Source organism: Ruditapes philippinarum, unplaced genomic scaffold, assembly GCF_026571515.1.
Source record: "Ruditapes philippinarum isolate M1 unplaced genomic scaffold, ASM2657151v2 ctg5247_1_1_1_1, whole genome shotgun sequence".
Lineage (NCBI taxonomy): Eukaryota > Metazoa > Mollusca > Bivalvia > Venerida > Veneridae > Ruditapes > Ruditapes philippinarum.
This window is the reverse complement of record NW_026867327.1, coordinates 52,706-75,412: the sequence shown is the minus strand read 5'-3', so window position 1 is coordinate 75,412 and position 22,707 is coordinate 52,706. Positions and strand designations below refer to the sequence as shown.

Here is a 22,707-nt window from a genome sequence, read left to right as displayed (position 1 = left end):
CCCTGATCTGTACAGTAACCACTGCCACCACAAGTAAATTCGGTCGAATATAGCCGGATATATTTTTTTCACTTTTAATTTTAAAATAGAATACTTAATATCATTTTAGTTTTCTTTCGTTAAATAGTTATGCTTAATGTACAAGAAAGTAAAAAATTATACGTTTAAAAATTATTTTGTAAACATAACGAAAATATTTTCACTGTGACACCGTATGCATAGTAACAACCAGTAAACAATGGCAGAATATAAACAGTTATTGAACGATTGCGCAAAAAGATTTGATCCGGCACTTGTTTTAAAGTGATAACAAATTGTGTGTCTTGAACTTATTTTGTCTGGTAAGAATGTAATTATAAATCTGCCAGTTTGATATGGGATCCTTGGCATTCTGAAACTGGCCGCCATGTTTTTGTCACATGATACAACTATCATCACGTGATTTCAGTGGTGGCAGTGGTTAAAGTAGCAAAGCGTGACGTAACCGCTGTGAGGAGTTTGGATACAAATTGGCTGTCCTTCGCCGAATAACGGAAGACAGTGGGTAATACATTAGCAAGAGGTTCGTTCCTAGTATCGTTGTCGTCTATATGGATGGATGAATTTTCTTTATAGAATTTTTAACCAATATAAGTAACCAAAGGTGCAGCTTATTTCATATATTGCTTATATGTAAAACAAAACTTTGTTGCAATTTATTAACGGGAATAGCAGTACTAGCTGTCGAACAGAGCGGGTTAACATGGTTACTCTTAAAATAAACCTGGGACATAAGATAAGATAATTATCTTATGTCCCAGAATAAACACTGCAAAATGAAACTACCTCATATTTGATTTTGTTTCAATTAGCCTTACCCTAATTGGTAAACGTTTTGTGTATTTTTAACTTATTTTTGAAAATGCTATTGTGGAATGGGATATCGCATAATTACAATAATGATAAGAAACATATACCTTATATACAATACACAATGTATGTATACCTGCAATTTTTCAGCTAAAAATGCACTTAAATACGTTTAAAAACGGACCCGAGTCCGATATTACAAAGGTGTCGTATGGCTGCCACTCGTATCGTTATTAACAAGCTTATTCGCATAAATCACGTTATTATTTTGTAAACATGGCAATAGCTAAAACATCTATTAAACAACTAGAACAACGATGTTTAACTAATCAATTAAGTCATGGAAAAAATAATTCCGATTCCGGTTTAAGGGCGTTCTGTATAGCTTATTCTTGGAATATTTAATGTTTTTCATAAAAGACCATCTACAAAGAACACATTAGTACCAACTACGACAACTACCATGCCTCGCGCGCGCATGCACGTGCCGTTCCACATGGCCTACGGCCTTCGTGGTCAATTCCTATGCATCAAAACTCCAAACCGGTGTTAAATAGCCGATATACACCTCTCAGGCCGATGTTATTTCTTAATTTTAAACGCGAATACACATTTTCGTTTATTTTCTCGACAGGTAAGTGTGTACAATACTAAAATAACCACACTTTCAATGTATGTTACTGTTATATGTTATTAATCATTATCGCATGGTTTGGAACTTTTCCTTTGTTCTTACTAACCCATTAATAATACTCAGTACACTTCACTACCTGTATTACAGTCGACTGCTTTATAGCGGTTGAGGTTTTTTTTCGCACCTTGTATATATCAATGTAGTTTTTTTCACAGAGTGGGGCAGTGGTAACGAACATTCACAGTAGCAAAAAAAAATGGAATCAATAAAATAAAATAAAATAAATAAATAAATACAATGAAAAATATAAACAAAGATAATTAATGAAATGAAATTTACTCTCATTTAATCAAAAGGTACATCCGCTGAATGAATTATTTCCACTGAAAAAAGCCCTTTAATCTTGAATCAATATTGGTAACAGTTACAATCCGCCTCTAACATTGTATGTCTTTTGTATATTTTTTTTGCGGCAGCGAAAACAACTTGAAACAATTGCCATATCATAAATAACTGTAATGTAGCTAACGATTTATTTATTTATTTATATTTATTTATTTATTTATTTATTTCTATTACAAAAAAGGAAACATTATGTCATTGCGATAAAACAGTTATAGTATATGACGAGGATATAACATTGGCTGGGCGACATCTCGGGATGTTTCTGCAAAAAATTGTCTCGCCTTGTAAGCATTTTTTAGCAGAAACATCCCTTGATGTCGCCACAGCCAGTGTTATATCCTCGTAACTAACTCGTTTCATGTACTATAACTATTACTATATAAGCACTTATGAGCATTGACTTGTCGATACAAACTTGAAAAAGACAGACTTAATCTTTTGTTTTGGGTTACATCGCACCAACACGTACAGTAGAAGTCTTCGGGTTGCATTTTAAGTCACATCAACAACATGAACAATATTAAGGTCATATCGCTACTTTCCAGCTTTATTGGTGGAGGAAGACCTGCAGATGCCGCTCCGTGTATTATTTCATGATCAGGCATGAGTGGATACCTGAGTAGAACCAAATCTCAAGGTTTTACTGATACCTCAGGAGTCAACTGGGCATTTTGCGAAAACAACAATATTACAAAACGTCGCAAAACAAAGTAAAGTGACATAAAGTGAAACCATAGTGCTCAATGCTTTGAACATATGTATATAAGAAAAAGAAAATAAGATCATAATGTATTATTTAGAACAAAAATAATTTTACAGAAGAGTGCCAGATTGAGGAAAACATTTTTGCCTTCGGTATTCATTAACTTAAAACATTTAAGAATGATAGGCTTATGGAAATGAGAATTGTCCAAATATGTCTTTCTCAGGTCGTGACAAAAAGGAACAATTAAAAAATAATTAACAAACTGATTATTAAAATAGATCAAAACTCTTAGACTTCTATCCAAAATACAAAAAAGCTACCCGTTTCAAATGGCATTTTATGGTTCATACATCTAAATTTCAAAAACGCTATGGTAAAATGTTTCAAAAGTATTTTTCAAAACCATATTCAGTTTTTAAAATTCTATAGTTTAGACATTTACTTGACTAATACACAGAAGTTTGACAAATCCGAATAAACTGGTCTTTAATTATAACAGAAATAGAGGATATTTGTTTAGTTCAGTGTAAGATCGAAATATATATCACCGAGTGAGCACCAAAAGGTATATTTCACGAGTGGCGCAGCCACGAGTGAAATATGAACGTTTGGTGTTCACAAGGTGAAATATATTTCGATCTTACACTAAACTAAACAAATTTTCTTTTTATTATATGCAAAGAAACGTTTTAAAAAGACATTAAACCTAATACTGAATGAAAAGCGCGCCAAATAATAATACAACGTGACGTCATTTACGACGTCACGTCATTAAGTTGGTACCCAGTAATGTGCACGCTGATATTTCACTGAAACAACGTAAGGGGCTTAAATTCAAAACAGTGAAATTATCAAAGTGGTAATTTCACTGTTTCAAACAGTGAAATTACCAGTTTTAAATCACTGATATATTTCTATAAACCACCGAAAAGCATGTAATAAATGGTTTTCTTACATGAGAAACGGAATTGACTGTTAACTTAATTGACAAACCGAGAGGATCTAAAGAATTATGCACAAATATCATATTAATCAAAGAAATTCAACATCAAGATCAAAGTATCATTTCTTTGACAAAGACAATATGGCTAGCCCACCATATATCATACAAGATGTGGTAGATTGCTTTAGTCCAAAAACCAATTAAAATAAATTCAAATGGAAGCGATCAATTACCGAAGTTCCATTAACTAGCTGGATAGCTTCGCCACTGGCGTGATTCGAACCCATAGAGGTGAGGGGTTCTTTTTATTTAAGCAATCGCTATTAAACATGGTTTGCAACATACAAAAGGTAAGTATATAGCAACAAAGGAATCTTCATATATTATGAATGATATATAACTAAACTACAGCAAGTTCATATGTTTTATTGAAAATACTAAATGCATGCTATATACACATGTATTTTATAAATGTATTGAAATGCCCACAATAAATGTTTAAACATTTTAACTTATTCCAAACAATTAATAATATACACGTGCATTTAACAAGTAAAACATATCAGTGCAGTCATGTAGAACTATCTATGAAAATGTAATCTTTTCACTGACATACTTAGATAAAAGAAAAGTTTATTATATATATATATATATATATATATATATATATATATATATATATATATATATATATATATATATATATATATATATATATATTATTATATAAATGAAATATTGAGAAATATTGATGAAGTCAATGCATTTTTTTCGAAATTCATATTTTAACTGCAGTGAAATAATTTTCTGTATTTCAACTGGTATATTTCCGGACTTTTTTCTTCTAATTTCAGGCATTACACAAAATCATTGTTAAAGTCTTTAGAACCGTTGGATCAAAACATTAAATATAGGTATATAATAAACAGAAAAGTCGATGTTTTTCTATAAATATGAGATTTAATTTCATTTTCTGGTATGAAATTATAATATTTCATATCACTTGTCAATGAAAATAAATTCGCAATTTCCGTAATTGTAAAAAAACTTCAATATTCTCTATTCCTTTGGTAACCAAAGAACAAAAACTACTTATCCGTATGCTAGATTGAACTTGTTTGAACTATATCTGATTGTTTGAACTATATCTGATTGTTTGAACTATATGTGAGGCACATTTGTGCAACTCATGCGTCCTCGGGCGTCTTCTCTTTTCTGTTCTATTTCTTTTTTATTTTCTTGAGAGAGCATATAAGAATATTCCAAAGGCGGTACAGCTAAGAAATGTTCTTACACCATGTTGCTTGTTCCATCTTCTGATATGATTTTTGACCCAAGTTTCTCCTGTAATGTATGAGTAACAACAATCCTATTACGTTTCAGTAAAACACTATGCAAATATTACCTTTTCTTAACAAAGTTTAGAAAAGCTATACTATGTCGGACAAATTTGCGATTTGTCCGAGATTTTAATGGTTATTGGAAAACATTCATAAACCTTTTAAGTGTATTAATTTTCATTGACAAATATTGATTTACAGAGTGCGAGGGTTAATGGTGAACAAATATGTATAAAATTCAGACACTTGAAAAGGTTGTCGACCTTATTGATTGATAACTTACTTTAACATTATCTGACCTATAGTACTATTTTTAACATACTGAGCATTCAATAAGTGATACAAATATATATAACATTAATTAAAGCATTATTAAATGTTTTATTTTTTGACATGCCAGAAGATCGAACTTGCGACCTTAGAAAAGGGAAACCATACCTGCTGTTTGCATGACATCTTCTTCAAGATTTTTTTTAATATCTGACATCATAACAGCCATAGTCCACGGCCAAACACTTAGAAATACACCAGAGCCAACCAACCATAGCAACCTTGTGTCCGAATCCTCGTCTAGGTAATACACACAGGCACCAGTCAGTGAACCAGTGAAGGCTAAGGCTCCCTATGTTGAAAAGCAAAGATTATTTGATAAAAAATACAATTGTATTTTGCTCAGTTACACGCTGTATGATGCTTTACTAAAATGTTTTCGAATTAGTTGAGTAGTGATGAAAGCGGCGTTCCATAGTAAGCCATGCATTGTGCTATTGATTTTAGTAATAGAAAGTCACAAAAATAATTTAATGCAATAAGATTTATGATAACCCTTTTAAAAACCAAAACTTACTTAACTAGTTTGTATTTGACCAATCTAGACTCTTTATATCCCATAAGAGTATATAGATTTATATAAAATCTTACCTGAACATTTTTTGCTCTCAAGAAGTTTTCTTTCCAGTTTTTGCGACAATTTTGTAGATCAAAGGTTTCACCAGCTGGACTGCTCACTGTATTCACGTACAGGGCACATCCTGCAAACAAACCAGTCAGACCGGTGGTTCCTATTTTAAGAAAATCCTTTAAATCCATGGCTCACGAGGTAGAACGTGTAATCTATGAATAGTTAATTGATATGACCTTCAGAAAACTGTTTACGTACTCATGAATACCTTCACCGTCCAAAATTTCATAAGTTATTTATAGAAAAGACTAGTTGTGGTTTTAAAAAATATTATCATTTATCGCAAAACAAGTTTACTAATGGGTTTTAAAGTGAATACGCGGGAAAGATTAATTATACAGGATAGATGAGTCACGTTTGTGTAAACTTACGATAACTTAAACTATGGCACGCCTTTGTTGTCAGATAATATGGTATTTTAATGACTGTTCATCATAAATTTAGATAAATAAAACCTACCCTTTGTCATGTTTTATTGTATTTAAAAAATAAAATTACACAATTTTTAAATTTTGAAAATTTATAAAGACATATGCAGTTTTCTATTAAATATGTAAATGTAAAGATAATTAAAGCTGAGGTTGAAGTTGCTAGCCTCCTGTCTGTTTTAAACAGTAGAATCCTGTGCTCACCTGAGCTAGCTCAGGGTGAGCTTTTAGGACCGTTGAATGTCCGTCGTCTGTCGTCCGTCGTTCGTCCACACTTGTTTGTTAACACTCTAGCGGTCACATTTTTGCCTCAATCATCATCAAACTTTGTCAGCATGCTTATCTAGGTAATAGCTCGGATAAATTCGAACACGGGTTATCTCGGATGAAAAACTAGGTCACAGGAGCTAAAAATAGAAAAACCTTGTTAACACTCTAGCGGTCACATTTTTGCCTCAATCATCATCAAACTTGGTAAGGATGCTTATCTAGGTAATAGCTCGGATAAGTTATGGATGAGTTTGAACATGGGTCATCTCGGATGAAAAACTAGGTCACAGGAGGTTAAAATAGAAAAACCTTGTTAACACTCTAGCGGTCACATTTTTGACTCAATCATCATCAAACTTTGTCAGGATGCTTATCTAGGTTATAGCTCGCATGTGTTCGAACATGGGTTATCTCAGATGGAAAAATTAGGTCACAGGAGCTAAAAATAGAAAAACCTTGTTAACACTCTAGCGGTCACATTTTTGACTCCATCATCATCAAACTTAGTCAGAATGCTTGTCTAGGTAATAGCTTGGATGAGTTTGAACATGGGTCATCTCGAATGAAAAACTAGGTCACAGGAGCTAAAAATAGAAAAACCTTGTTAACACTCTAGTGGTTACATTTTTGACTCAATCATCATCAAACTTGGTCAGGATGCTTTTCTAGGTAATAGCTCGGATGAGTTCGAACATGGGTTATCTCGGATGAAAAACTAGGTCACAGGAGCTAAAAATAGAAAAACCTTGTTAACACTCTAGTGGTCACATTTTTTACTCAATCATCATCAAACTTAGTCAGGATGCTTGTCTAGGTAATAGCTTGGATGAGTTTGAACATGGGTCATCTCGAATGAAAAACTAGGTCACAGGAGCTAAAAATAGAAAAACCTTGTTAACACTCTAGTGGTTACATTTTTGACTCAATCATCATCAAACTTGGTCAGGATGCTTTTCTAGGTAATAGCTCTGATGAGTTCGAACATGGGTCATCTCGGATGAAAAACTAGGTCACATGGGCTAAAAATAGAAAAAAATCTTGTTAACACTCTAATGGCTACTGTTGTGATCCAAATATCCTGAAAATTGGTCCGAAAGTTTGTTTCGATGATTTCTAGGTCAAGTACGAATATGGGTCACCTGGGTTCAGAAACTAGGTCACACCGCCCAAATATGGAAAAACCTTGTTAACACTCTAGTGGTCACATTTTTGACTCAATTATCGTCAAACTTGGTCAGGATGCTTGTCTCGATAATTGCTTGGATGAGTTTGAACATGGGTCATCTTGGATGAAAAACTAGGTGACAGTAACTAAAAATAGAAAAATCTTAATAACACTCTAATGGCTACTGTTTTAATCCAAATATCCTGGAAATTGGTCTGAAAGTTTGTTTTGATGATTTCTATGTCAAGTTCGAATATATGTCACCTTGGGTCAAAATCTAGGTCACACTGCTCAAATATGGATAATCCTTGTTAACACTATTGGTCACATTTTTGACTCACCTGTCATGAAACTTGGTCAGAATCTTGTCTAGGTAATTGTTCGGATGAGTTCGATGGGTCAGGTGAGCGATCTAGGGCCATCTTGGCCCTTTTGTTCTTATTTCATTGGAGAGGTCATCTGATCACCCCACAGTTTTGAAAATGATTGCTGGCGGCATCCATTCTTGATTATCAAATTGAAGTTAATGAATCACATTTATAATTTTTTAGTCATAATTTTTTTTTTCATAAAATTTATTTTTGTCAATACATATGATGTTTGGATGATGTTTAAGTGTTTTGGGTTGTAGAGTGGGAACGGGGGTATAGTGTAAGTCATGGCCACGCGACGTTCACCTTCGGAACACCTCAATAGGCGATATGTTGCAGATGACCAATCAGAAATTCTTACTTTCCCGCCATTTGAATAACTGAAACAAACTTCCACAGCTGCAAAAAGACCGCTCGTGTACCTTAATTACTATGCTCCACTTTGGGCTGTCAGACCTCAGCTATTGTCCATAATATTTTTATCCAAAATTTGACAGAAAGGGCCGATGAGATGCAATTTGGGGTTAAGCAGAATTGCTGAGCTTAGGGTTCAGTAGAAAGGAATTACATTAATTGTATTTAATTTGCCAAGCACATAAGCTAGCACACGCGTACCCATCTGATCTCATCGGATTTTAATGCCTCTTATCGACGTACATACGGGAAAGGCCGATGGTTTACGATTGACACGTACCCTCATAGACTCAACTTGTCAAAGAAAAAAATACGACCTCTTAATTTAAAGAATTGATATTAATCGTTCCTTGTAGCCTTCTATCATGCCTTGTGTAAATAACTACTAATATATAATGGTATTTTTTTTTTGTTTTTTTTTTTTAAATATTGTAAATAACTAATGCTAATGCCATATCCTTCATGAAATCACGGATTTATATTACTAATAATCCGTGATGAAATTGTGACTGACTTATAATAATGTCATCATTTTCCGAATAATTTATGTAAAAAATAACTAATAATGTCATCCATCTAGAATAGATTTGTAAATAACTTATGATAATGCCATCATTCTGGAATAATATTGTAAAGTAAAGCAGGGACTTAATTAGCTATATTTGGTTAGTTTATATTGAATGTATTTTAGTTCGATTGTGTAATATGTAATATAACCTTTAAGACACACTTTCTAATCATAGGTAACGATCAATGTTTTAAAGTATTAGTTAGATTAGTTAACGTACATGTACAAGTATCACAGTACATATAGCTAATATCAGCTGCTAGATACATTTTTAATGATTATGACTATACAAGTAGTGTCTCAAAAATGATAAATGATCTAAATTGGCAAACCCTTGAACAGCGTCGAAACATCAGTGCTGTAACCTACTTGTATAAAATCCAAAACAACATTGTTTTTGTTGACCACCAACACCTTACTCAAACAAGAAATCTGAACTACCTGATACCCTACTCAAGGACACAATATCATCAAAATTCTTTCTTTCCTAGGAGCATACGTCTTTGGAATAGCCTTCCTCTAACTGTTCAGTCTAGCCCCAGTTTAAACATCTTTACTGAGAGGCTTGACCCATTCTATAAATTCTAAATTGCACACATATGTCTTTTAAATTAGTAAGTGGCTAGCCGCACGGGCCCGTACGGCTAGCCAAAAGTTCTAGCCTTTAAATTAATAGTCTTGTAGTACTTTTATTCTTTTAACTTTTTAATAAACATATAAATAATTTCTTTTATTAACAGTTCCCTGACAACGCGCCTGCTAGTCATAATCAGAATTGATTGTTAAGCAGTATAATGTAGATGTAGATGTAGATATAACCATTGAAACACAAAGCGTAAGGAAGATGATAGCGATATTAATGACTCATTCATTCAGTATACTATACCGTACCACATAAATTATGGCAGACCCAAAATATGCAAAATTGCCAGGAATTGTAAGATTGCATCGGACTTTGATCATGATTTCAGCTTCACCTGATATGATACGAATAATATTCTTATCCCTAAATTTTTTTTAAGTTCTAAATGTCCTGAAGCCATTGACTTTATGTCGATATTATTATTGGAAAGTGGGTGGGGTAACCTTAAAAAATAATAAGCGTTTTCACTACGGACCCTCATAATTGATAAATGTTGCATAAATATTTTGCGATCAGTTTAATGTTTTCCATAATAAACGTAAATCAACAGCCAGCTCCCCTCCTTTTACTTTGTAAGTGGCAGAGACCACAGACACTTTGGGTGTGGATCTTAAAACACCTTTAAAATCCAAATTAAATGTATATTTGTCAATCCCAGTCCCACCACATGTACTGATCATATATATCAAAAAAACTAAATGTATGCCGTTTTGAAAAAAAATCGTATTTCAACGTCTATAATAACGGCGGCACGAAATACCCAAATATACCCAAATACACCCAAATATACCCAAATATAGTATTATTTATTTTTGTTTGTATAAAATATATATTATAATGAGAAATAAATAAATATTTATAAAAATACAATGACTTAGCCTGCTAAAGCTTTCATTCATTCCGTTGAAATGGGCAGTTAAGATGTTGTAAGAAAATAAAGTTGTGACATTTGCTTATGTATTATATAGGATAAGGTTCTTTATGAATGTACTTTCAATTTTTAAATCAAGATATGATATTTGTTGTCTACACTTAGATTTTAAGGGGTAATTTTGTTGAAATTTCATATCATATACAAGTGTCCAATGTTATTTAAAAAAATAGCTTTTATGGAGTACATAATTATACTGTATTTTGGTTCAAAACACAGTGATAGGAAAATGTATATTTGGGTATGTTTGATTGTATCTTAGTGAAAGTGTATATTGTATTCATGATTAAAACAGCACTTTTTTAGTATAAAACCTTTATTTTTAGTATAATTGGGCAATATTTGGGTATATTTTGGCAATATTTGGGTAATATTTGGGTGTATTTGGGTATATTTGGGTATTTCGTGCTGCCCTATAATAATACACAAGATAAAAATGTTCGCTGGAAGAAATCCGCACACCTACCGTCAACATCGTCATGTATTTTCTTTCATTTCCAATATTTTCACATAATCCTTTGGTCTATTGACACAGAAGATATAATTCTTTACGATGATGGTCAATTTTAAACTTCAACGGTAATATAAACAAAGCAACAGCCAAAATAAACATCAAGATTATCGCCGTTTTACTCCATTTACAAAATCTTTCCATAAATTCAAACGTGGTCCCAGCTTTGTCGTGTACAAATATGCACTGCTTTGAAGTATGGGAACCAACATATTACCGAATGGCTCCGCCCATAGCCGACTGGTTCCCATCTTCAAAGCGCAGCGCATTTTGCACATGGCAAAGCTGGGGCCATGTTTGAATTTAACATTTAAAATGAAACTTATTTACAAATGTACAACTCTTAAACATAACATGTTTTTCTATAAAAGTTGACCAGTTCCAAGTTGTTACAGGGCTGAGTTGAATCTTTAAAGTTTATTCATCATTTAAATTTCACATTTGGCGCAATTAATGATTTCATGTGATTTTATTTATCTTCAGGACTTGAATTCCCCAGATGTGTATGAGACCAGTGACCTGCCAGAGTCGGAACAGAGTATTGCTCCCAGTCAGGTATTTCTTGAATGTTTTAAAGGAACTCCACCGAGGTTCAAAAGTAAAAAAATATATAAAATTTAATTTTCTTACATAGATCAGCTGGGAGTTGTTAAGGCAGAAATATATTTGCAAAAGATAATTAAATCATGAAATGTATTCAGAAGTTAATTGAAAATCATACTTCTGTGCTATTATTTTTCTGATTTTGAGCTTTTCATTGTTTGGTCAATTTCCACAATTGAAATGAATATTCTGAGAAAAGGGAGTGATTGAATGATCTGAAATTTTGTGCATAAGTTATTGGGCTAGTCCTACATCAAATGGAACATTAATCTCGAACAAATATTTCCAGTCCAGTGATGTCATAATACCTCAGTTGAGACCCTTTAAAATAAGCTGTTTGAAAAAAATATGAAGGAAATGTATTTGTGTGTAAAATTGTGATAAATTTCTTGAAATTTTGATTTATCAAGGTCAGGTAAAATTTATATATATCATGCGCTTGATTGTCAAGTTTTAATGAATTTCTAATGGCCATGGTTGATGCTGTTTGTAGAATGTAGAGTGACAGACAGTGACACTGGAAAAGCAATGTGATTAAAATTAATTTCTAAATAAACTTCAACATGCATCCGTTCCTTGTGAAATTGAAGGTATGTAGTATTAGTAAACTGCTCGACAGCCTGACCAGGAATGATGTGGGGGCTGACCTGTGCTTTGGTAAATTCAATGTGGCTAACTGCCTTGATCCTTAGTGAAAACTACCAACAGAGATGTTGTAATAATACTTATTGATTTAAATGTTTTAACAGGAGGAAGTTCCCAATGATGCCATAGATAAAATACAACTGGATACTGAGACAGCGTATAAACAGTTTAAAGGCAAGGGAGTGGAGGGAAAGAATATTGGTAAGCTTGTCAAGTGACATAATTTGTACATGTACACATTTGTGACACAGGCAAACTGTTAGGACTGCAAAAGGAAAAAATGTAGGATTGTACAAGTTGAAGAAAAACTGAAAACTGCTTTTGATATCACCCAGTAAAGATTTTTTTTATATACATGTATGTTATATGAATAAAGTGATAAAAATCGGGTGAAATTGGTTTTGCAGTATTGGTTATTAATGATCGTTTGAACATTTTGTATCATTGAAAGATGAAAAATAGCATAGAAAAGTCATGGAATTTTAGCTGTAGAAGTTTGTATGTACCCAATATATAAAAGGAGAGAGTATTACTGATAATTTTAGCTGTATCCTTATTGAATTTTAGAAAAAAGATTTGTTCTGCTTTTAATTTAGAACTTCAGTGCTTAATATCATGGTGTTTTTTTCCCCCAATTTTTGAAGAGGGAAAGGCTTTCCTAATTTCTGAAAGACGAGATTGAAATTTTCATGTTGTCTCCCTTTGAATTGTGAAAGAGGAAGTGTGTTGCTGACAGAAATTGTGAGGGAAGAAATATGTTTGCTAATATTCAGATTTTCCTTTCATTTGGAAAAAGGAAACACCAAAACATATTTTTTTTGTCCATTCAGAGATCAAATATTCCACTTGTCCCCTCATAATTACGAGTAGAATTTAAGAGAACTCTATGCAGGATGAGTAGAATACTGCCTGCACATTGGATTAAGAAGCTGCTCTTCCTGCAGGACGAGTGACTCTGAAGACATTTTTCGACGGCTGTTGTTGATATGTTGATAAAGATATATATGCCTTTACTTTAATAACTACTTTCAGATTTCTCTGACAAGATTAGTGAGTCACGGAGAACTGGTTATGAGGCCCAAGTGGAATATGAACTGGTAGATAAATGTTTCATTTCTAATTCATATATGACTAACTGAAGTTTGTAAATACTTATTTCAGAATCTAAATATACCAATAAAAAAAATATCTATCTTTCTATCAGAAGCAAGTCTACTGATTCATGTTAGTTTTCATAAAATTTTTGAAAATGTATTAAATTTTAAAAGTTAAATATTTTGAAGTGAACAAAGAAAGTAATTTACACATTCCAAACAGCACTTACAACCCAAGTAAATTGCCAAAAACAGGTCAAAATATGCAAAAATATCCCTTACTGCTTTAGTAACGCAGTAGATATATCGTGATAAATACTACAAAATAAGTCATTAATTGCTGAAAACATGTAAATTATTACTTGAATCTTGAATTGTTTTACTTCTCTTAAAATCTTCGGATATGAATAATACAATATGAATGTGGATTGGTATATACATATAGCTTTGAAGAATGTAGAATCATACTGCAATTTATTTTATATTACAGCTAGGGGAAGGTACGGGTAAAGTAGAATCTCCACAGCAGAAATACATGAGGCTTCAACATGAGATACGTGAACTTAGTGAGGAAGTCAGCAAGATAAAGGTACCCAATTTTTGTTGTAAGGTAATGTTACTGTAATGCTTTCCTGCCCTAAAAAAATCTTACATCGACCAATATCGTAGTAAATCGGTTATTTCTGGAATGTTATTTATTCAAAATCTTGGGCATTAGATTACTTACAATCACTTATCCTTTATCGCTATGTATTTAAGTCCTTTCATAAACAGTTAAAAATTATTGAATACCTAAGCTTGTGAAAATAACATTTCTGAATTGATTGATTTATCACTCTATTGGCCGATATTAGAAATGTTTGGCGGGAAAGCATTACAGTAAGACTACCTCAACATGTGTTTATTATTTATTAAATTAAAAACTGTGTGAGAGGTAAATGTTTTCTCCTATTTCATGTATAAATTTAAAGGAACTCAACTAAGGTTCAAAAGCCTAGAATATAAAATTTTGAATATCTTACATAGAACAGCTAGGACACTTAAAACTAATGATATGCAAAAGATATGTAAGAAATGTACCTAGAAATATTTAAAATCATATCTTTATGCTATGCTGTTTTTAGCCCGAGTTGAGTTATTGTCCACAATTAGAATAATTATCTACTTGTAATAGAGTTTGTAAGCGAACAGCATGGATCCTGATCAGACTGCGCGGATGCGCAGGCTGGTCTGGATCCATGTCGCAAACCCATTATGTTGGTTTTGTCATGACGCGGCTCATTTTATCTTTTTTTGTTTAGGACAATATCAAGTCCGAAGCGACAGAGGAAAAATTATCCCCAGTATCTATGGGGAAACAATTAGAATATTTACAACATCAGTTAACAGACCTTCATCTGGAGAAAGTCCTCGGACCAGAAGCCTCTGTTGATCTCTCTGATCCCCAGGGGGCGCTGCAAAAGTAGGTCATAAATATATAACTTTTGATATCCTGTACATTGTATTGAGATTTGATATTTTGCAGGAAGTACATTTTATCTGCAGAGCTATAATGTTACCATTTTATGATGTGAGGCCTTTATGGCCTAGTGGTTACAGTTGCTGACATTGAACCACTTGCCCCTTACTGCTTAGGTTTGAATTTCTGCAGTATTTTTGGATTCTCTCATGTGAGGAATCTATCCAGCTAGCTTACAGTCTGTCAGTGGTTCTACTTGGGGTACCTGCTAGTGACTGAAATTATTGATGGAGGAACACCTGATGTCGTCCTCCGCCAGTAAAGCTGGAATGTTGTCATTTGACCTGAACACTGTAGGTTTGATATAAAATGCAACCAACAAGAGGAAAAAATTACTTTCGAATTGTAAAGGTATATGTTAGGGCATGGCCCAGTAGTTAACGAAGTGGACTGGTGATCTAAGAATTGCTATATTTGTTCCCTTAAGTAAGAAACTACACTCATTGCTTAGTTCTGGTTTGTTCCAGGAACCCATTCGAGAGTGTGTAGTTCATTGCTTCCTACACAATCAAACTAAAATAAATTTGTATAAACCAAAGTATAAATGTTAAATGTCTACATCTAAATTACCAAAATATCTGATAATATGAATGTGTGATACATGTAGTATATAAATATTTTAGGAGACTGTTAACACAACTAGAATCATTTAAACCTAGCCAGAAACCAGCCTCTAAAGCTGGTAAGGAGAGTGGAGCCGGTGAAGATCATGTGACCTATGAACTTTTCTACCGCCCTGAACAGGCACAGTTCAGTAGAAATGCAAAGGTAGAATAAGACTTTTTTTGAAAAATGTTATATGTCATTTAGTTTTTAAAGCAGTTTGTCTCATGTAATGTATCCTAAGGTTCAAATACTAACAGAAGATTATAATATGTAACTGCAGATTTAAAAATTTATTCCAAAGTATTTGAGTTTCAAAAATATTTGAATATATTTTTCAAGTATAGAGTAAAGATAAAGATAAGATTTTAAGTGTAAAATACTTATACCAGATCTTTTCTTTGTGAAAATATTTACAAGAAAAAATAAAAAAAGCAAAAATTTGTCTAAAGTTGTACCATATATGTAGAAAATCCTCATCCCCACCCCCTTGTAGAAAACAGATAACCCGTTCATCCCCTTGTGGCTGAGGGATTGCCTTTATGGGTTGAGGCATCAGAATTGCACCCACTGTTAACAGGTTTAAACCCTATGTGATCGTAAGAGGTGACTAAATGGGTTTGAATTATTGGAGTCTATCTCTTAGGTCCGGCAGGTGTGGTGGTTTGGATCCCTGGTGTTGCTTAAATTTTGGTAATACCCAAGGTTAGCCAAAATCATCTCTCCTGTTTCGGTGCCATATCAAACAAAGAAACCTCCTGTTAAGATGCTCTTTCAGTTTCTTAGAAATGTTTTAAGACTTTAGTGTTTTGTAAATGTAATGGTAATAAATATAATTGTAGATGATGAATATTAAGGATTATTTTTTGTATTTTAGCTAGCAAGTTTGGAAGAGCGTTTAGAAAGATTAGAGGCTGCAATGGGAAACACTAGTTCTGATAAGCTGGTAAGTCATAAATTGGTTGTACCATAATTAAATGACAGTTGTATTTGAATCAAGTTTTAATCAATGTAGGGATATTTGTCTGTAGACATAATTTCTTTAAGGCCCAACATTTTAAGTCTGGGTGTTAAATGAAATAAATAAAATGGCATAATAGGAGTGGTTTCATGGTCTACCTCTTAAGGCAGGGATTGTAAGCTTAACCCACACTCTTGTTGTGACCATATTTTCTTTTATATGACTAATACTGATTAGTTCAAGGAATGGGGGTCAAAAGTGATTTATTTAAGTTTTAAGAATATGTTAATAAAATCAACCTTGGATAAATAACTAAGATTATTTGGCATGATAATGATTGTTTGTACTGATTATATTAACTTAATTTTGTTGATATTTTAGGGTTTACTCACAGCAGATACAGATAATAAAAGTCTAGTGGTAGGTTATTTAGACACAATTAAATGATAAGTTAGTTCATGACAAAGATTACATTGAAATAGTCAAAGTTTGAGTGCAACTTGCAAAAAGTCCCTGTTAAATGTTGGAAGAAAAATTGTTAAGTCAGATTGGTTTTATTCAAATCATTGTGGAGAACATTTTTAGTGATCGGTTTTCGTCCGGCGTCCGTCCGGCGTCCGTAAACTTTTACTTTAAATGACATCTCCTCATAAACCACTAAGCCAATTTCATCCAAACTTAAAAGGAATGGATCCTTTGGTGGTCACCTTTAAAAATTGTTCAAAGAAATTAATTCCATGCAGAACTCTGGTTGCCATGGCAACCGAAAGAAAAAACTTTAAATATCTTCTTTTAAAAAACCCTAAGAGCTAGAGCTTAGATATTTGGCATGAAACATCTTCTAGTGAGTGTCTACCAAGTTTGTTCAAATAAAAGCCCTGGGGTCAAAATTTGCCCCGCCCCAGGGGGTCATTGATTTTCCCTATATGCATATAGTAAAAACTTAAAAAATCTTCTTTTAAAGAACCCAAAGAGCTAGAGCTAAGATATTTAGCATGAAACATCTTCTAATGAGTGTCTACCAAGTTTGTTCAAAGAAAAGCCCTTGGGTCAAAATTGGCACCGCCCCAGGGGGTCATTGATTTTCCCTATATGCATATAGTAAAAACTTAAAATATCTTCTTTTAAAGAACTCAAAGAGCTAGAGCTAAGATATTTAGCATGAAACATGTTCTAATGGGTGTCTACCAAGTTTGTTCAAATAAAAGCCCTGGGGTCAAAATTGGCCCGGCCCCGGGGGTCATTGGTTTTCCTTATATGTGTATACCAAAAATTAAAAAAATCTTCTTTGAAAAAACCCAAATAGCTAGAGTTTAGATATTAAGCAAGAAACATCTTCTAGTAAGTGTCTACAAAGTTTATTCAAATAAAAGCCCTTTGGTCAAAACTGGCCCTGCTTCCGGGGGTGTCATTGTTTTTAACTATATGTGTAAAGTTAAAACTTAAAAAATCTTCTTTGAAAAAACCCAATGAGCTAGAGCTTAGATGTTTAGCATGAAACATCTTCTTATGGGTGTTTGTACATAGTTTGTTCAAATAAAAGCCCTTGGGTTAAAATTGGCCTTGCCAGGGGGGGGAGGGGGGTGAGGCCTATATACGGGTGAACGACCTCAGGGCCATCATGGCCCTCTTGTTTATCAGACATGTCATTTGCTAGATTATCAGATATTAGCAAGATTTATAATATTGCTTTGCTGCTTAGCCAATCAGAACAGTTCTACCAAGTGAGATAATTTGATGAGCAAATCAGAACATTTCTACCAAAGTGAGCTAATTTGATGAGCCAGTCAGAATAGTTCTACCAAGTGAGCTTATTTGATGAGCCAATCAGAATAGTTCTTCCATATTAGCTAATTTTCCGAGCCAATCAGAACAGTTCTACCAAGTGGGCTAATTTGATGAACCAATCAGTGTAATCCTGCAAAAGGAGTCAATTAGAACAGTTCTGCAAAGTGAGCTAATTTGATGAACCAATCAGAACTATGTGTATGAATAAAAAATGATACAATGTATATATTAATTTCACAACATTTCATACAGCATATTTTATGTTACTATGGTATTATAGGGAGCTGTGGCTGTAGTGAACTCCAAGATGTCTCTGTTAGATCCAACCAATGTAGAACAGGTGGAGGTGAGGTTACACAGTGTGTTACAGAAACTTGATAAAATTGCTGAGAAGAAAAACACGCAAGAAGATGGCGAGAAACAGAACAAAGTAAGTAATCAAATTATAAACATCTGTTGTTGGGTTTTTGGGGGGCATTTAGATTTAACCTTGTTTTTTTTTTAAACTTGAGTAAAAAAGTAAAATTCAGTTGTTTTTTTTAAAACTTGGGTAGACTGATTTGTAAATGTCACTGTGGCCCATTGCTTTTGATGTCTGCCTGATTTGATAAGATGTTAGAGGTTGGTCCTTTGGCTTTAGGTGTCAGCCTCTCAAGTTGGGGGTGGTTGATTCAAGCACTACCAAGTCGGTCATGTTTCTTCATACAACATCAGGGCCTTTTTACCTTCTATAACAGGGGCCGGTATAGGGCTGCTTCCCCAAAGAAAATTTCTTTAAAATCATGCAGTTTTCCCCAAAAATTGAATTTACATTAAGTTTTTTCTTCCCCTTTTGCAAATATACCATGTAATTTTTCCCCAAAATTAAGGGCTGGGCTGCTTCCCCAAACTGTGAAAAAAAGCCCTGAACATCCACAAAGGTTTGTTCCAGGTAGGACCTCATGTGCCTTTTCATGCATTATTTCAGGCATAAGGACGAGCACATGAGTAGAACCATAATGTTCCAAAAGCTAGCTGTATAGCTTTCTCACATGAATGAATTCAAGGTCCCGGGCAGGATTCTAATCAACAGTGGTGAAATGAAAGTAGTTTGAATTGAAAGTAGTTTGAAGTGAAAGGTTTTAACCACTCCAGAACAGATGTTTGTAATTTTAAAGTAAAACTGAACTACAAAAATATATTTCTTTTCATGTCCCTTCTCTGAAAGAATGTATTTCGCTATGAACCTTTATTGTATAGAAACACTTTCATTCAAGGAACAGTTGATTTCATTCTTGTTATTTCCCTTTGCAGATATCTGAGCTATACAGTATGGTTAAAAAATGGGAGGCCACTGCTGATGTCCTACCTAAGGTTGTTGATAGGTTGTCTGCCTTGAAAGATTTACATGAACAAGGTGAGTGAATAAAGAAACTTGCAATAATTAGCTCGACTATTTGAAGATTAGGGAGAGATTATGGTACTCAGCCAGGCGTCGGCGTAATACTTTGATCAAGTCTTTTGTGTGCAAGTTGGTATCTCCAAAAGAACCAGATGAAATGGGTTAAAACTTCATACACTTATTTGAGAGCATAAAGGACGTCACGTTCCAATACCCAATACTCTAACATGGATTCTAACATAATTATACCCTATTTGAACTTAGAAAATTTTACATTGTCCAGGTTCTTGTTTTGCTATCCTTCAAGCTCTGAGAATAGAATAGAAATTTTTTTTTTCAACAAGATTTTTGTCATTTCATGGGAAAAAATATTTGATATGAATCTTTATTTGCAATATATTTTCTAATTTGACTGTACATGTTTTAATGAGTAGTGATCTTGTTGTTGCTTATGAAAATAAATCATGTTTAATACTTGTTAAATTGTTGCAACAATGAGATATATGCTATCAAGTTTAGACGCAATTTGACTTATATGAAGTTTCAATTTTTTCCCATTTTCTACAGAACGGTTTTGTAGATGCAGATGCTAGCAATTTATTTCTCTTTAAATAATAATAATTTGTGTTTAACTTCTACTATCATTTCATATTTTGCAGCCCTACAGTTTAGTCAAGCCCTGGCATATTTAGACACGACACAGGAAGAAATTAACACTAGTCTTAAATCACATGGTGATATGTTAAAACAAGTAAGTGGATCTGTATTACTACTGACAAATGGCTGTTTTGCAAAGTCCTTACTATAAAATACTATGTTTGCCCGCTTAGCTCAATAGAGAGCATCGGATTTGTAATCTAGGAGTTTCTGGTTTGATTCTCTGGAAGACTGGAAAGTTTTGGCTTTAAACCTGGTTAAAATGAATTTGTGAACATAATATTGATAAGTTGTTTCATCAGTATTTTTGTCAAGATTTTTATAGAACTGATATGAAATTTTATATTTATAAGTACCTCTTGTGGTTGAGGGGTTGCCTTTTAAGGGTTGAGGCATCAGTATTGCAGCCACCTTGTATCCCTGCATAAAAGTAAGAGGCGACTAAATGGGTTCAAATTAGGGGAGTCCATCACTTAGCTCCAGCAGATGAGGTGTTTTTGATCCCTGGTGTTGCTTCCCTGGTGTTGCTCTCAATTTTGTTACACCTGAGGTTAGTCAAAATCATCTTCCCTGTTTTGGCGCCATATGACCAAAGTTGTGTTGATGTACCATAAAACCGAACAAAATAAAATTATATTTATTATTACACATGTACTATGTCTATTGTATCGAAAATGTTATTTTTATCTTTGCAGATGGAGGGAACAATGAATGAAAATATTTCAACTATAAAGAATAATTGTGAAAGTTTAGATGAAAGGATGAAGAATTTAAAGTGAAAATAATTTATAATTTTATTTTTCCGACTGTAACTTATATATAAGCAATTCTCATTGTCAGAGATTCAGAAAATTATTTATGTTCATAGAGGGGAAAAAAGGTGTGAAAAAAAGAAGGAAAAATCATGTGACGATAAAAACGTTTTTCTTTATGATAACTCGTACACTCCACTCATTATTAAAAGATAACTCTCACATCTCTTCATTCACTGAAAAAAAAAGCGTGTTCAGAATTTACGATAAAGTAATTAAATTTGGACTTTTTCAGAGAATATGAAGTTAACATTTTTTTCATGACAAAGGAAAGTGTACTCGCAAAATTTTAATATACAGGTTTATATTTGAACAATTATAGTAAGACTTGTTTTAAATTTTCATGATCCCATGATAAATTTTAAAAAACCCATTAAATGGAAAAAATCTCAAAAAAGGTATTTTTTGCAATATTTTAATTTTAAAAATTTTAAAGGAGTGCCTACCCCTTTTAAAAGGAAACCTTTTTTTTTGCTAGCCAAAATTTAAATTTTAGCCATATAAAAAGTCAGGTACAGCCCTTTTAAAAAAAAATTTTTTTGGCTAGCTGAAAGGAAAGTAAAGGCCTTTACGGCTAGCCACTTCCAAACTTTTATACTTGTTGCAATTCTCTCCTCTTATCCAGGTAAAGAATACCTGTGATATCATGTTTACATGGTTTACTTGGTCTTAAATTTTTATCTGGTGGCTGATTTTTAATTCAACTTCTTATAGATCTTATCTAGTAGCTTGTAGTAAATTATCTGATGTTAGGAATATTTTTTTATTTTATGATAAAAACAAACCATATTTTCTTTAAGATTCTGATTTCAGAAAAAAAGTTGTGAAAATATGAAATTTCATATTGGCAGTTAAGTATAGCAAAAGGCTCATTGAATAGTGAAAGAACAAAAACAGAAACAATAGAAATAGTTGAATATAAGGAAACATGCATTTCCTCAAACAGAACAAGTTTTCAAAAAATTCCCTTTTTATAAAAAATTAAAACTTTGAAAAACCCAAATTTAGGAAAAAAAAAGTCTGTACAAAAATTGCATATTTTGTTTATAATAATATGTATTTAATATTAATTTTTGTAAAGCTTTGGTCTTTCGTTACTGGTCAAAGCGGTTATTTATGTTTGAAAATGAGAAGGAATATACTTCATGTATTAATTATTAAATGATAAAAAATCTTAATTTTTTGCGTTATTTCAAAAATTGGTCCAGAAGTTTACAAGTACATGTCTGGTATCTTTTTTGATTATTTAGCTATGTTTAAAGCTACCCATGTTGCAGTAGTGACACTTAATTTTGCATAAATTGTTTGATATTGTTTGAAATCCATCATATCGTTGATGTTCTTCATATCTTTGACATACTATCATTCATATCATTGATGTCTTTAGTATCTTTTTCATATCATTGATGTCCTTGGTTATCGTTCATATCATTGATGTCCTTGGTATCGTTCATATTTCATTTGATGTCCTTTGTATTCATTCATATCATTGATGTCCTTAGCAT

At 32.9% G+C, this 22,707-nt stretch overlaps 2 protein-coding genes across 2 annotated transcripts; one reads left to right on the top strand and one right to left on the bottom strand.

The window, feature by feature from the left end:
• Window positions 1–3,947: 3,947 nt before the first annotated feature.
• On the bottom strand, window positions 3,948–6,062 carry LOC132735729 (uncharacterized). The gene is made up of 3 exons (XM_060722718.1): window positions 5,799–6,062; window positions 5,316–5,499; window positions 3,948–4,881 (listed from the first exon to the last, which is right to left on the bottom strand). Exons 1-3 carry the CDS (start codon window positions 5,964–5,966, stop codon window positions 4,769–4,771), a joined length of 465 nt encoding a protein of 154 aa, XP_060578701.1. The 5' UTR covers window positions 5,967–6,062; the 3' UTR covers window positions 3,948–4,768.
• Window positions 6,063–9,887: 3,825 nt separating this feature from the next.
• Window positions 9,888–21,544, top strand: LOC132735730 (dynactin subunit 2-like). The gene is made up of 13 exons (XM_060722719.1): window positions 9,888–9,991; window positions 11,623–11,694; window positions 12,492–12,588; window positions 13,420–13,484; window positions 13,972–14,070; window positions 14,783–14,943; window positions 15,624–15,768; window positions 16,481–16,549; window positions 16,946–16,984; window positions 18,633–18,782; window positions 19,646–19,748; window positions 20,393–20,484; window positions 21,086–21,544. Exons 1-13 carry the CDS (start codon window positions 9,956–9,958, stop codon window positions 21,167–21,169), a joined length of 1,212 nt encoding a protein of 403 aa, XP_060578702.1. The 5' UTR covers window positions 9,888–9,955; the 3' UTR covers window positions 21,170–21,544.
• The last annotated feature ends 1,163 nt before the right edge of the window (window positions 21,545–22,707 follow it).

Bases quoted from the DNA above. Each gene is read 5' to 3' on its own strand.
- LOC132735729 (XM_060722718.1), bottom strand. From the start codon at position 5,966: ATGGATTTAAAGGATTTTCTTAAAATAGGAACCACCGGTCTGACTGGT. The intron at 5,500-5,798 runs GTAAGATTTTAT...TTTTCAACATAG, and splicing joins TGAGAGCAAAAAATGTTCAG to GGAGCCTTAGCCTTCACTGG. The intron at 4,882-5,315 runs GTATGGTTTCCC...CATACATTACAG, and splicing joins AGATGTCATGCAAACAGCAG to GAGAAACTTGGGTCAAAAAT.
- LOC132735730 (XM_060722719.1), top strand. From the start codon at position 9,956: ATGGCAGACCCAAAATATGCAAAATTGCCAGGAATT. The intron at 11,695-12,491 runs GTATTTCTTGAA...ATGTTTTAACAG, and splicing joins AGAGTATTGCTCCCAGTCAG to GAGGAAGTTCCCAATGATGC. The intron at 15,769-16,480 runs GTAGAATAAGAC...TTTGTATTTTAG, and splicing joins AGTTCAGTAGAAATGCAAAG to CTAGCAAGTTTGGAAGAGCG.